The sequence below is a fragment of the Dama dama genome, chromosome 8 (genome assembly GCF_033118175.1).
Source record: "Dama dama isolate Ldn47 chromosome 8, ASM3311817v1, whole genome shotgun sequence".
NCBI lineage: Eukaryota > Metazoa > Chordata > Mammalia > Artiodactyla > Cervidae > Dama > Dama dama.
In genome coordinates, this window is record NC_083688.1 from 28,748,844 (window position 1) to 28,762,302 (window position 13,459).

Below are 13,459 nucleotides of genomic sequence, written 5' to 3' on the forward strand. Positions count from 1 at the left end.
CTGGGTTTGGGGAAACCTTGTTTCAGGGAGATTTCTCCTCTTTACTGGGAATCCCAGCTTCCAGCCTGTGTCCCAGTCACTCCCTTCTTGGAGTCACTGGAAGCAGCCTGGTCAAGTGGGAAGACACTGGGTTCTAGTCCTGGCTTCCTCTTGCCTGGCTGTGTGACCTTGAGTGAGACGCTTAACCTCTCTGGGCCTAGTGTTCCTGGTTCTCCAAACGAGGGGTTGCACTAGATCTGAGGTTCTAAACTGTGTTCCAGAAGAGCTGTAAGGTTCTTCAGGGGCCTGAGAAGGTAGGAAAAAGGGGGAAATCAAGGGTAGGCTTAAGTACCTGGGGCCCTGGAACCTCTGCCCACTTTACTTGGAGCAACTCTGGTTTCAAGAGTTAAATATATCTGCGAGCAGAATGGTGTGGTGATCCTGCATTTGGCTCAGACATCCTAGATTCAAACCCCAACTTTTACTAGTGAGGACAGCTTGCTTCATCTTTCTGTGCCTCTGTTACCTAACCTTTAAAATAAGACACACAGCGAACCTTACTCCTTGAGTTACTGTGGGAATTACCTGAGACAATATATGTAAAGTGCTCAGAACAGATCCTGGCACATAACAAGCGTTCAATAAATGCCAACCAATATCATTGACTGCAGTCACTAAATTAAAAGACGCTTGTTCCTTGGAAGAAAAGCTATGACAAACCTAGACAGCATGTTCAAAAGCACAGACATCACTCTGCTGACAAAGGTCCGTCTAGTCAAAGCTATGGTTTTTCCAGTGGTCATGGATGGATGTCAGAGTTGGACCATGAAGAAGGCTGAATGCCGAAGAACTGAAGCTTTCAAACTGTGGTGCTAGAGACTTTTGAGAGTCTCTTGGACTGCAAGGAGATCAAACCAGTCAATCCTAAAGGAACCTTGAATATTCATTGGAAGGACTGATGATGAAGCTGAAGCTCCAATACTTTGGTCACCTGATGTGGAGAGCCGACTCATTGGAAAAGACCCTGATACTGGGAAAAATTGAAGGCAGGAGAAGGGGGTGGCAGAGGATAAGATGGTTGGATGGCATCACCAACTCAATGGACATGAGTATGAGCAAACTTTGGGAGATAGTGAAGGACAGGGAGGCCTGGCGTGCTGCAGTTCATGCAGTTGCAAAGAGTTGGATATTACTTAGTGACTGAACAACAATGTCATTGAGGGGGCTTCCCTGGTTGCTCAGTGGTAAAGATTCCACCTGCCAATGCAGGAGACATGGGTTCAAGCCCTGAGCGGGGAAAGATCCCCTGGAGAAGGAAATGGCAACCGACTCCAGTATTCTTACCTGGGAAATTTCCATGGACAGAGGAACCTGATGTGCTACAGTCCTTGGGGTCTCAAAAGAGACAGACACAATTTAGCAGTTAAACAACATCGTTGAGAATCCATGTAAGAGTCTAGCTGCATCAAGAGTTTGGCTACAAAAACAAAAACCACTGGATGGGATGATCTAGAAGGTTTCTTCTTGCTTCAACTTCAGAGCCACACCATACCCACTCCCCCTGCCACCCCAAGTCATCTTGCATTAGGGTTCTCCAGAGAAGCACAACTAATAGGATGGATAGGTAGGTAGATAGACAGATATTTACTGTCAAGGATTGGCTCATATGACTGTAGAGACTTGGCAAGTCCAAAATCTTCAGGGAAGATAGTCAGGTTGGAGACCCAGGGGAGAGTGACTGTTCAAGTCTAAAAGCTGGCAGAATTCCTTCTTTCTTGGGAAGATCAGTCTCTGCCTTTCAAACCTTCAACTGATTGGATGAGGCCCACCCACATTATGGCCGGTAATGTTCTTTACTCACAATCTACTGAAAGTTGACGATTAATATAAACCATCACACACCTCCAGGCCAGGCCAAAGAAATAAGCAAGGCTGTGAAGCCTGGTGGGCAGCTGGGCAGGCTTCTGCCAGCTGGGGAAGGAGCAGAGGCCTGCCGGGCATGCAGGCGTTTTATCACCGGGGTCAGGTGCACACCGACACTATGTGCTCATTTTCCGACCCGAGGCCAGGAGGAAAAGGCCATTTAGATCCCAACAATGTTGACTTCCTGTGTTCCCAAGAGGCAGGAAGCCACCCCAGGACAGAGTCCAGGCAGCCCAGTGAGGCAGGAGTCAGCCAAGGGCTGGGGTTGGGGTGCTCCACCCCACAGGTGACCTACAGACCCCTCCCTGCTCCAAGACTTCTGGCTCCATCTCAGCCCACCGGCCTGGCTCTCTTGTGAAGGGGCAGTGTTGACACCCACTGGCTGAGGTGGGACTCCTGGGCTCCATGGAGCTTTGGTTTGACAGGGTCCCTCCCCAGGGGTCCTCATCTTGCATGCTCCCTGGCCTTCTGTGGGTGTGCTCAGGTGGGGTTGATCCTGAGATGTGTGTTATCTAGGGAGGTCTCGGGTATCTGAGGGATGCTAGGAGGGGGAGGTTGGAGTTCTCCTGCCTTCGTTTCCCTGGAACAGGGGTCAGAGATGCAGGGGACTTTGGTGGTAAAGCAGGCAAGTGAGTGTGGACAGAAGGCCATGATGGGAGCCCCAAGGATCCAGAGAGAGCTGCTCTGTTGCACGACACTCCAGCTGAAAGAAGAAGCCTTTGTATTTTAAACACTGATCCAGTTAAAGAAGACAAGGGCCCAGGCCCAATCTGCCCTGGAGGCTGCTAGTTGGCTGCCTTATTTTCTGAACAGGAGTCAGACTCAGAGATGGGAGTGACTTGCTTTGGGTCACACAGCTGTAATAGCAGTCAGGACTAGAACCCAGTTCTCCTGACTCAGGGTTTTTCTGTATAATATCACAACGGTGATGGAGATGCTGCTGGTACAACTAACAGAACATCCTCTGGGCTGGCCAGGTATATTAACTTATTTAATTCTCACAACAACTCTGTGAGGTCGATGCTATTATTAGCCCCATTTTAGAAATGAGGAGATGAAGGCTCAGAGTGGTTAAGTAACTTGTCCCAGATCACAGAGCTGGTGGTGCATGATCTGCATCTGAGCTGAGAGTCGGTCTACATGCAGCCAGGTAGGAAAGTGGGTAGATAGAAAGCAGGGCCCATGGGGGAGTAGGTGAGGATAAATCAACTCCTTCAGTGCTCCCACCCTTTGCCAGGCTTGACTGTAGGTGGTGTTTGCCCTGAAGCACTTAGGAAGACTGGCTATAGTCCCCACCTGCCTTCTCCCGGCAGGGGGTGGAGCTGAAGCGTGAAGTTCCCTACCTCACTTGGGTGTTTTCCATTGCTTCAGAATGTCCGCCCTGGTCCCAAGGGTTTAGGCTGCAGAGAATCCTTCCAGTTTGAAATTTACTCCACATTTACTGAGTCTCATCTATGCCAGACCCAGTACTAGGGGAAGGGGCAGGACACAGATCTACAGAGTTGAACAGGACCTGCCTTTCTGTCTTAAAACAGTTGAATGTGGGGGAGAACAAATAATAAAAGAACACTTAGATAAGGTGATAAGAGCTTTGTTGTGGGTTGAGGATTCTTGGAGCACAGAGGAGAGAGAGACCATCTTTGAATGCTTTATTATCCAGGGTGAGCATTTTGAACTGGGCCTTGAAGGATGTATAAGAGTTCACCATTCCAGACATAAGCCTTGTAGACTCAGAGTCTGTGGAGTTTGGTGTGGCAGGGACAGATCTCTTTATGGACAGTGGCAGGAGGTGGAGGCAAGACGTAGGCCTAATAGGTGTGTTGAGCTGGACAGAGGGTTCTAAGCAGGGGTGTGATATGATCAGTTTATTCCTTGGAATGGCCTGTGACTGTGGATTGAAGGGAGACAAGGCTGATGGGGAGATGTGGCCCAGGGAAGGATAATTGGTCTGAACTGGTATGGTGGTAGAAGAGAAAGGTTGAGACTCAGCAGCCTCTTTGGATGACTAACTGCTTGGTAAGGTAAAGAAAGGGAAGAAGGAATTACAGAGAGGAATATATAGATGCTCAGGGAGCAAGGAAAGACCCAAAGGATGACCTCTAGTATTAGTTCTCAGCATCAGTCTTTGGCCTCTTGCTTTCTGAAGGATCGTGTGCTCTGGTATCTGTATTAGTTAGCTGTAGCTGTGTAACAAATTACCCCAAATCTTAGCAGTTTACATCAAATACAAAATTATTCTCTCACATAGATTCTGTGGGTCAGGGATTCATGAGTGGGGCCTCACCCACATACCTTGGTGGTTTGGACTTGGGGTGTCTCATCATGTTACTGTCGAGATAGCCAGGGCTGTAGTCATCAGAGGGCCTGATGGAGTAAAGATCCACTTCCAAGGTGGTTCAGTTGTATGCCAGTCAACTTGGTGCTGGCTGGCAGCAGGAGGCTCAGTTGTTCCCCACACGGCACCCCCATTGAGCTGCCTGAGTGTCCTCATGACATAGTAACTGGCTTCCCCGTGAGTGAGCAATCCAGGAGACAGAAGCTGATAACTTAGCCTCAGAAGTTACACACTATCTTTTCTATAATATATGATTGGTCTATAAACCAGTTCATCATGTGAGGGGACTGCAGAAGGATGTGCTTACTGGGAGGTGATTCACTCTAGGGCCACCTTGGAGGCTGCCTGCCACAGTTTCCCTTTCTATGACCCATTTGGACGCCTCATTGATCTGAGAAGTGAGAAGCCAGATGATCAGCATATTTCAAATTACAGCAGGAGGGATGCAAGTTAGAGAGTAGGAATACTGCCCTGTGGGAGAATACCGGAGATAGGTGACCAAGATTGTAAAGGAGTCTTCCCTGGAGGGGGCTCAGGGCAAGAGGATTTCCTTGGGGTTGGGAGCAGATGCTTCTTAAGGCATAAAAATTCACCTGTGGGGGCTTGACCACACTGGGGCTGCCTGGAACCTGCCACTTGAATTCCATTTGCCAAGCTTTTGTCTTTTGAGCTGGGGGCTGGGGAGGTATTTCTTTGCTCCCCACTGTAGAGCTTTCAAGGACAAGCTCTTTGCATTCCAGCACGTAGGGAGCACTCAGCACACTGTGCTGCAATTGGCCAACGATTTCCCCATCTGCCCTCCGTTCAAGGGCATTTGCTGAGTGTCTGCCCACTGTGTGACAGGCAGGGCTGCCCTGTATACTCACGCAGGGCACTCAGTGCCAACGGCGCCTGCCCAAGAGTCTTGGAATTAGTCTGTGCTTCGTTCACCAAGCCTTGCATCCAGGTACAGGGCTGGGTCCACCTGGATGAAGGACATCTTTGTGCCATTCCCACAAAGACCATGTAGTCAGTGTCCTGGGGGCTGGTCTGGTGGGACTTTTTCTAAAAGATGTTGTTTGGCACCAAAGATGGTGCTTGTAACACACACTGATCTAGCTGCTGGGGATATAGTCTGAACAAGACAGACATGTTCCCTGCCCTCATCTGTCTAGTGTGGGGAGATGTACTATATAAAGGTAAGCAGGAATTTCCCAAGATGACTTCAGATTGTGAGCTGTGCTCAGAGGATTTTTATCAGGGTGCTGCTAAGAAAGAATCACGGGGAGCCTACTGTAATTTGAGTGGTCATGGAAAGACTCTTTGGAAGAGATAGCTTTCAGTGGATTCTAGAAGTAGAAGACGGATGTGGATCGGTGAACAGTGGAGAGCTGGGGTGAGGGAGAGCCTTCCAGGCAGTGAGAACAGCAAGTGCAAAGGCCCTGAGGTAGGAAAGAGCTTGATGCACGCTGTGAATGTCAGGAGTATGAAGTCTGATGCTGGAAGAAGACGGGAGTCCTGGCTCTTACTGTGCTCCCAGTGTGTAGAGACTGGGCTTGGGAGGCCTGGAGTGGACCCTTAGGGATGCCTTTAAAAATTTTTAGTTTAACTAATTATTTTTGGCTGTTCTGGGTCTTCACTGCTGCACAGCCTTTTCTCTAATTGTGGCGAGCAGAGGCTATTCTTCGTTGTGGTGCGCAGGCTTCTCATTGCAGTGGCTTCTCTTGTTGTGGAGCACAGGCTCTGGGGCATTTGGGCTTAGTTGCCTGAGGCATGTGTGATCTTTCCGGATCATGGATTGAACCTGTGTCTCCTGCGTTGGCAGGCGAATTCTTCACCGCTGAGCCATCAGGGTAGCCCTTGAGTTCATGCTCAGTCGCTCGGTCTTGTCTGACCCTTTGTGACAACAGGGACTACAGTCCTCCAGGCTCTTCTGTCCATGGGATTCTCCAGGCAAGAATACTGGAGTGTGTTGTCATTTCCTTTTCCAGGGGAATCCTCTCAACCCAGGGATTGAACCCGCATCTCTTAATGTCTCCTGCAGAGGCAGGCAGATTCTTTATCAGTGAGCTACCTGGGAAGCCTGGGGAGGGAAGCCCTACGGAATGCCTTTTTGATTGACTATAAGATGCTGTAGGGAGGGTTATGGCTCAGGAAAAGACTAAGTGCTGGGTGGGGATGATTAAATAGGTGTGTGTGTTAGTTGCTCAGTCATATCTGACTCTTGGACTGTAGACCCAGGACCCCATGGACTGTAGCCCGCCAGGCTCCTCTGTGTGAATTTCCCAGTCATGAATACCAGAGTGGATTGCCATTTCCTTCTCCAGGAGATCTCCCCGACCCAGGAATCGAACCCAGGTCTCCTGCATTGCAGGTAGACGTTTTACCATGTGAGCCACCAGGGAAGCCTGATTAAATGGGGGTGCACATAAATTCCTGGGGAGATCTTCAGTCAGGTCAATGCAGCAAACATTTATTAAGCCTCTACTCTGCACTAGGCACCACTTGTCACATATATGTGTGTGTGTGTATGTGTGTGTGTTTAAGAGAGAGAGGGAGACAGAGAGGGAGAGAGACAGAGAGGAAGACAGAGAGAGCGAGGAGGTCCCTTCATTGAAGGAGCCAACAAGTGTAGGAAGCAAGATGGTCAGGAGAAGTACACTCTGTGGTAATGCCTTCAAGGAGGAGGGAACAGTGTCTGCAGAGGCCTCCAGAGGAGGGGCCCAGGACTTATTCTTGCTGTAGTTGTTCAGACGCTAAGTCGTATCTGACTTCGGGATCCCATGGACTGTAGCACACCAGGCTTCCCTGTCCTTCACTATCGACTGGAGTTTGCTCAAATTCATGTCCACTGAATTATTATTCTTGAAGACCTGGCATTTGACTAGCAGAGGAAGAGGAGGCACTGGGACAGGAGGCACTGGCCCAGTGGGCGCCTACCTGGCTGGAAGGGCCTTCAAAGCTCAGGCCACATGGCCTGAGGCTTTCTCAATTCCACATTCCAAGGCCAGAAAAGGAGGCACGGGGATGGGAATGGGAAGACCGCTGTTGTCAGAGTGGGCACACCCTCTGGAGGGAGTTGCCACCTGGGGGTGGTGAGGGTGGGACACTGAGAGAGAAGCAGAAAGGCTAGAAGGGTGGGCATGACTTGACTTGGGTGGCCGGGGGTGGAGAAGTCCCCGAGCTGGACTGTGTGACTGGTGGGGTCAGGAAAGCTTTACTCAGCACTGGCTGAGTCACAGGCCTGAGCTGTGGCCAGAACTGGGTTCTGGGAGAACAAGGTCCAGCCAAGGTCACATCGCAGACTCCGCCCCATGTCCTCCAGCTTCTGCCCCCAACCCCTACCACCTCAGACAAACCAGAAGCTTTCATGTGGGGAGCCATGGAGGCTTTATCGACAGCTCTGAGCCTTCCTGTGTGCCTCGGTCTCCCCTCTGCACTTGGCTGGGGATCTGTTTGGCTTGAGGTTGGAAATGGGTGGGTAACTATAGATTCGGGCTTCTTTGGTGGCTCAGCGGTGAAGAATCCGCCTGCCAATACAGGAGACCTGGGTTTGATCCCTGGATCGGGAAGATCCCCTGGAGAAGGAAATGGCAACCCATTCCGGTATTCTTGCCTAAGAAATCTCATGGATAGAGGAGCCTAGCGGGCTGCAGTCTGTGAGGTTGCAAGGAGTCAGATGAAACTTAGTGACTAAACAACAACAACAACAAAACTGTAGATCCAGGAGGAAAGGCAGCTGACCGAGGTCAGGGCTGTGAGGCTCTGGGGTCAGGGTCCATGGCCCACCTGCCTTTGCAGGCCTAAGTGCGTGCAGCAGCTCAGCTCAGGAGACCCCTCACCCCATCTCTGGGACCTGGTGGGAGGGGACTACCAAATCCTGGGTGGAGGGCCCTGGGGGTAGGGCGGGCAGGGCTGGGACATTCCAGGCTGAGGGAACCCCACAGGAAATTTGATTCCAACTTCTGGTAGTGGGAGGGCAGAGCAAGTCGTGTGTGTGTGTGTGTGTGTGTGTGTGTGTGTGTGTGTGTGCGCGCGCGCACACGTCCATGTATGTGTGAGCATGTGCGTGTCTGTGTTTCAACTCATGTGTGTTTTCTCATGAAGTTTGTGAGTTTGTGTCCCCAGTCTGTACTCTGAAGGTCTCCCATGAAACTGTGTGTGGCTTGCCAGTGGGTGTGTGAGGCTGGCTGTGTGTGCTGCGTGTGCACGTATGCTGAGTGTACGTGTATAAGTGGTTATTGGTGTGTGTGGGTGTCAATGTGTATGTGTGCGTGCACAGGCCCTCTCCTGGCCCGCGAATTGGGTCCGTGTGTCTCTTTGCCGGAATGAGAGTGATGTGGTTCTGGGGTGCCGCCTGCTGCCTCGTGTGTAAGGGGAGACGGTCCTCTTATTCCTGGCTCGGCTGGCTAGGGGCCTGGGTCCAGACTGGGTCGGCCAGGACCTAGCCACGGAGTGGGTCCCCTCCTCTCCCGCTGCTCCTCCCAGCTTCCCGCGCCGCCCGAGGGGCTCTGGGCGACTGGGGCCTCGGCGCCTCCCGGGCGTTCCCGCCCCGCAGGCCCCGGGGAGCCGCGGCAGCCCCCCGCCCCTCCTCTCTCCGTCCCTCCTTCCCTCCGTCCCTCCTTCCCTCCTGAGCGCGGGTTGCGGGCGGGGGTGGGAGGAGATTTCGCCGGAGTTTCCATTTCATACCTCGCGGCTAAACTTTCTTTCTGTGTCTCGCCCTCTTGCAGTCTGCAGCTTCTCCTGTCATCGGAAATGCCAGGCCAAGGTAAGGGGGCTGCTGGCCGCCCGGTCCCGCGGGGGACTCGAGGGCCGGACGGGCTTGGGGTCCCGGGACTGGGCCGGGGGCTCTGGCGGGCCGGGGGGCGGTGCCCCGATCGTCCCCTCCTTCTCTCTTTGTTTATGCAAAGCTCCTGGGCCGCGGAGCGGACTCAGGTCAAGGTGAAGGCGAGGACTGGGGCCAGGGGAGCTGCGAGCGGGGGATGGGGGCGCGGTGCGCAGGCTCGGCGGCTGCTGGGGGTGGCTGGCGGAGACCGAGCTCTGGGGGCAGGGCCTTTGAAGGTATTTCCCCTTAGTTCTCCAGGGGGTAGGGGTATGGAGGGGCAGAGGGATGCTTTACAATTACCCCGTGGGCCGCGCGTGGAGCTGTAGCCGGCCGGATTTGGCGGGATGGGGGTCACAGCCACAGGACCCCGAGGGCGGGAGCATGGGATAGGTAGGGGGTGGAGGGGTGAGGTGGAAAAAGGTCAGAGCTCAGTGTCGCGACCTCTGGGCCTGGAACCTCTTGAGCGACCATCCTGCTCTTGATTGGCCGGGTCCCTCATCCTCGGTCTCATCCTCGGTTTCCTCATCAGTGTTTCCTGGCTGGTCTTGAGGGAAAGGAAAACGAGAGGCAGGAAGACCAGAGGGTTTGCTGGGTCCTGATTGGCCCAGCTGGCTGATCCCTGGGTTGGCAGTATCCTCTCAGGCCCTGGCAGAAGAGTGATGGATCACCAGTGGCAGCCTTTTGGAGTCATGGGGGTGGGGGTAACACCAGGATGGATTATGATGGATTACTTGGGAAGGAAATTGTTCTGTCAGATGCGCTCGGCTTTCTGGAGCTGGAAACGCCCTGCCTTAACTTTCATAGGCAGCCCAGTCTGCCTGCCTTCCTCCATTATTGTTAATATCTTCCCTGCCCTCTAACCCCTCCCTTTGCCATTCACCCTCAGTTTTTCAGGAAGGAGTTCAGGGAATGGAAGGAGGAGGAAGGATGCTTCAAAAAGGAACTTTGAGCAGTGGAAGCCCAGCAGAGCATCTTCTGCTCTGCTTCTTATTAGCTGGGTAAACTTCTCTGAGCCTCTGTTTCATTCTTAAGGATGTGGGAATAAGAAAAGGCTATTACGAGGATGAGATGGGGTAATACGTGTGATGCCCAGCACAGTTCCTGAGACACAACAGGTGCTCAAAACATAGCAGGTAATTGATGATTATCAGTCGGTAGCTCTGAGGGCTGAGGGTTACCTTGTAGAGAGGTGGACCTTGTGGACCTTGTGGACCCAGCAGGTCTCTCTTAGAGGGGACCCACTTCCTCCTGAGTGACTTTGCTCAGGCCTTGCTGAGGGCTGTGTCCTCCTCATCTGGAAACGCCAGGCTGGGGGGCTCTCCCAGCACAAGTGTCAAAGGCCTGGCTTGTTCCTGCCATCTGGATGGCTTCTGCCTCTTCTGTTGTCTTCTGTTTTTCTGACCCCCTCAGCCTTTTCTTCTCCAGGTGGGGAGTGAGTTTCTGCTTCTCCTTCCATCTCCTTCCTTGTTCTCTTCATTCGGAGCAGAGTTTTTCCACTCTTAATCCCAGAACTTTCTGGTGTTCTTGCTCCTCCCCAATATGCCCCCTCCTTCCTGCACTTGTTTCTCTCAATGACAGTGGACATTTACAGTGCTGTAGGCCTTAGAAAGCACTTCAATGCATTATTGGTTCTATTCTTTTGATTCTATCAGAGGATAAACAGGCTGAAAGATCCTTTGGTTTTACAAATAAGGAAACTGAGGCACCCAAAGGTTGGATGACTTTCCCAAGGTCTCCCAGTATAATCCCTTACCCACCTCTGTCCCTGGGCCCTTGTACTTCCTTCTAAACGTCCCCTCCTTGCCTATGGGCAGACATTCCTTGGTCCTTAGCTGCCCCTCCCCCTTTGCCATCCATCTCTTGCAGTCCTGGATGCAGTCAGAGAGGAGAAGGGGATGAATGCACAGTGAAGGGTCTGAGTGGGCTAATGGTGGTGGCTGGGGGGTGGTGGGGGCAGTGTTCTGGAGAGGCTGAGACATGTGATAGAAGATGGGTCCTTGTTGTACCGCTGCCTCCTGTGTGGAGGCAGAGGGATGACAAAGATGACTTCTAGGGGGTGGTGCACAGCCTGCTTGGCACTTCTCATATATGCTGGGAGTCAGAATATACCAGGCTGCAGCAGCCCTGCTCTGCCCAGCCAAAGAGGCCAACGCAGAGGGGAGAGGTGGACTGCCAGGGCAGCAGCCGGCCAGACGGACAGATGGGCCTTTTTGTAGGATTTTCCTCTGTAGGAAATGGGACCCACTGGTGCTGTGAGCTCCACCCAGCTGGCAAGCCTCTCCCCTAAAACCACAGTTCTTACTACCGCCCTGCTGTTTCCTTTTGCTGGGAAAGGGTGATGTGAGCCCCAGAACACAGCAGAGCTCTGTACTCCAGCTTTTATAACCAGATCAACTTGGAGGTCATCTCATCCATCCCCCTGCCTCTAGACAGGATTCATTAAATCAGTGTTTTTTGAGCTCTTTCCATGTGCCAGACACTGTTGTAGGTGAACAAGACCAAGAAAGCCTTTGCCTTCATGGGACTGACATTCGAACATGGGAGACAGATGATAAATAGGCAACCAAGTTATGAAGGAAATGAGCTAGAGCGGAGGTTAGAGGATGATTAGGCTGAGTGGCCCAGGGAAGCTCCTCCAAGGGACCGTTGTGTGAGATGAGACCCAAATGATGCTACATGATGATTTGAGAGATGGAAAGAGCCAGTACAAAGTTCCAGAGGTGAGCTGAGCTTGTCACACTTCAAAGAGGGCTGTGTAGAGTAGAGAACGCTGGAGAGGAGAGAGCGCTGGAGGGTTTTGAGCAGGAAAGACATAAGCCACGCTTCACTTGGAGAAGCCCATTCTCACCTTGAGCAGGCAACAGGGCAGGAGCAGGGAGATGGGCCAAGAGGCAGCTGACGTTGCCCAAGTGAGAGTGGCTGGCAGTGTAGTCCCTGGTGCTTGCAGGAAAGATGGTAAGAAGGGACCAGACCTGGGATGCATGGTGGGCCAGAGCCCAGAGCCTGGCCGGTAGAGGAGATGTTGGGTGTGAGAGGCAGAATGGGATGACTCCCAGGTTTTTGGCCGGAGTCACTGGCTGCACGTGGTTCCATTTACTGAAGATGAAGTGTATGAGAAACTTCCAGCGAAGAGGGTGCTGGGATGTCTGCTTTGTTTGTTCTCTTGTTTCACAGTTCCTTTCCCACGCACTGGGGAATTCTTGCTGACGTCGATCCTCCTCTGTCCTCTCAAATTCAGCTCAGTCTGGCCACCCCTCTAGTAAGTGGCTGGCTCTGGATGCCTAAACATTCTTTCGCCCAGGCTGTTCCTGCAGCATGAACCCAGGACTCTGAGAGGTGCCCTGTTATTTATAGTCACAATACAATGTAACAAGTTACCCTCAAATTTAGTAGCTTAAAAGCAGCCAACACACAGTTTCTATGAGTCAGAAATATGGGGGTGGCTTGGTGGGGTTTGGTTCTAGCCTGGGGTCTCTCCTGGGGTGGCAGTCAAGATGTCAGCCGGGGATATCGTCTGAAGGCCTGATGGACTGGAGGATCTGTTCCAGGATGGTTTACTCTTGTGGCTAACAAGTTGGGGCTGGCTTTTGGCAGGAGGTCTCAGTTTTTTGCCACACAGACATCTCCCTAGGACTGCTTGAGTATGCTTACAACATGGCGGTAGCTGCCTCAGAGTGGGTGAATCAAGAACGCAAGGCGGAAGCCCTGAGTCTTTTATATCCTTGCCTTGGAAGACGAACACTGTTTCTGCAATATGCTGTTCGTTAATGCAAGTCAATCCCATTGAGAGGAACTTCCCTGGTGGCTCAGAAGATAAAGAATCCAACTGCAATGCTGGAGACCGGGGTTTGATCCCTGGGTCGAGAAGATCCCCTAGAAAAGGGAATGGCTAACCGCTGCAGTATTCTTGCCTGGAGAATGCCATGGACAGAGGAGCCTGGTGGGCTATAGTTCTTGGGATCACAAAGAGTCGGATACAACTGAGCAACTACCACTTTAGCCTCACTGAGTGTGGGAAGGGCCTTGGAGACAAGAACCATTGAGACCATTTGGAGCCTGACTTCCACAGATTTCCAGGAAGAGAGCAAAACTGATCTGGCTTTTGGAAGGTCTCAAGAGTGGTGGGAAGGGCAGGACATAGGAATTAGACTTACCTGGATTTGAACTCTACTTCTGCTGCCTTCCAGCTGTGTCAGTTGGGTTGTAGAGGATTAAGTTCCCATTGGCACATAGTAGGCATCTTCTCCTTTCTTGGAACCATAGGCAAAAATAGAAAAGAGCCTGGATAGTCTGTGCCCCATTCTTTGCCACTTGGAGCTGCTTGAGAGGAAATGCTGGTAGAGGGGTCTTAGTGCTCAGCTCAGAGTAGATTGAGCTGTTTATTGCACTTAGAACTGTTGAGAGATATGTTGCGCCCT

The 13,459-nt window shown here is 52.0% G+C and overlaps 1 protein-coding gene across 4 annotated transcripts in view; it reads left to right on the plus strand.

Moving 5' to 3' along the window:
* TNS1 (tensin 1) overlaps positions 1–13,459 on the plus strand; it is a 207,976-nt gene that overhangs the window by 17,241 nt on the left and 177,276 nt on the right. For all 4 annotated transcript variants that reach the window (XM_061148780.1, XM_061148781.1, XM_061148782.1 and 1 more), the window contains exon 3: positions 8,947–8,984. In XM_061148780.1, coding sequence (XP_061004763.1) covers positions 8,947–8,984 — 38 coding nt within the window. The remainder of the gene's footprint in view (positions 1–8,946; positions 8,985–13,459) is intronic.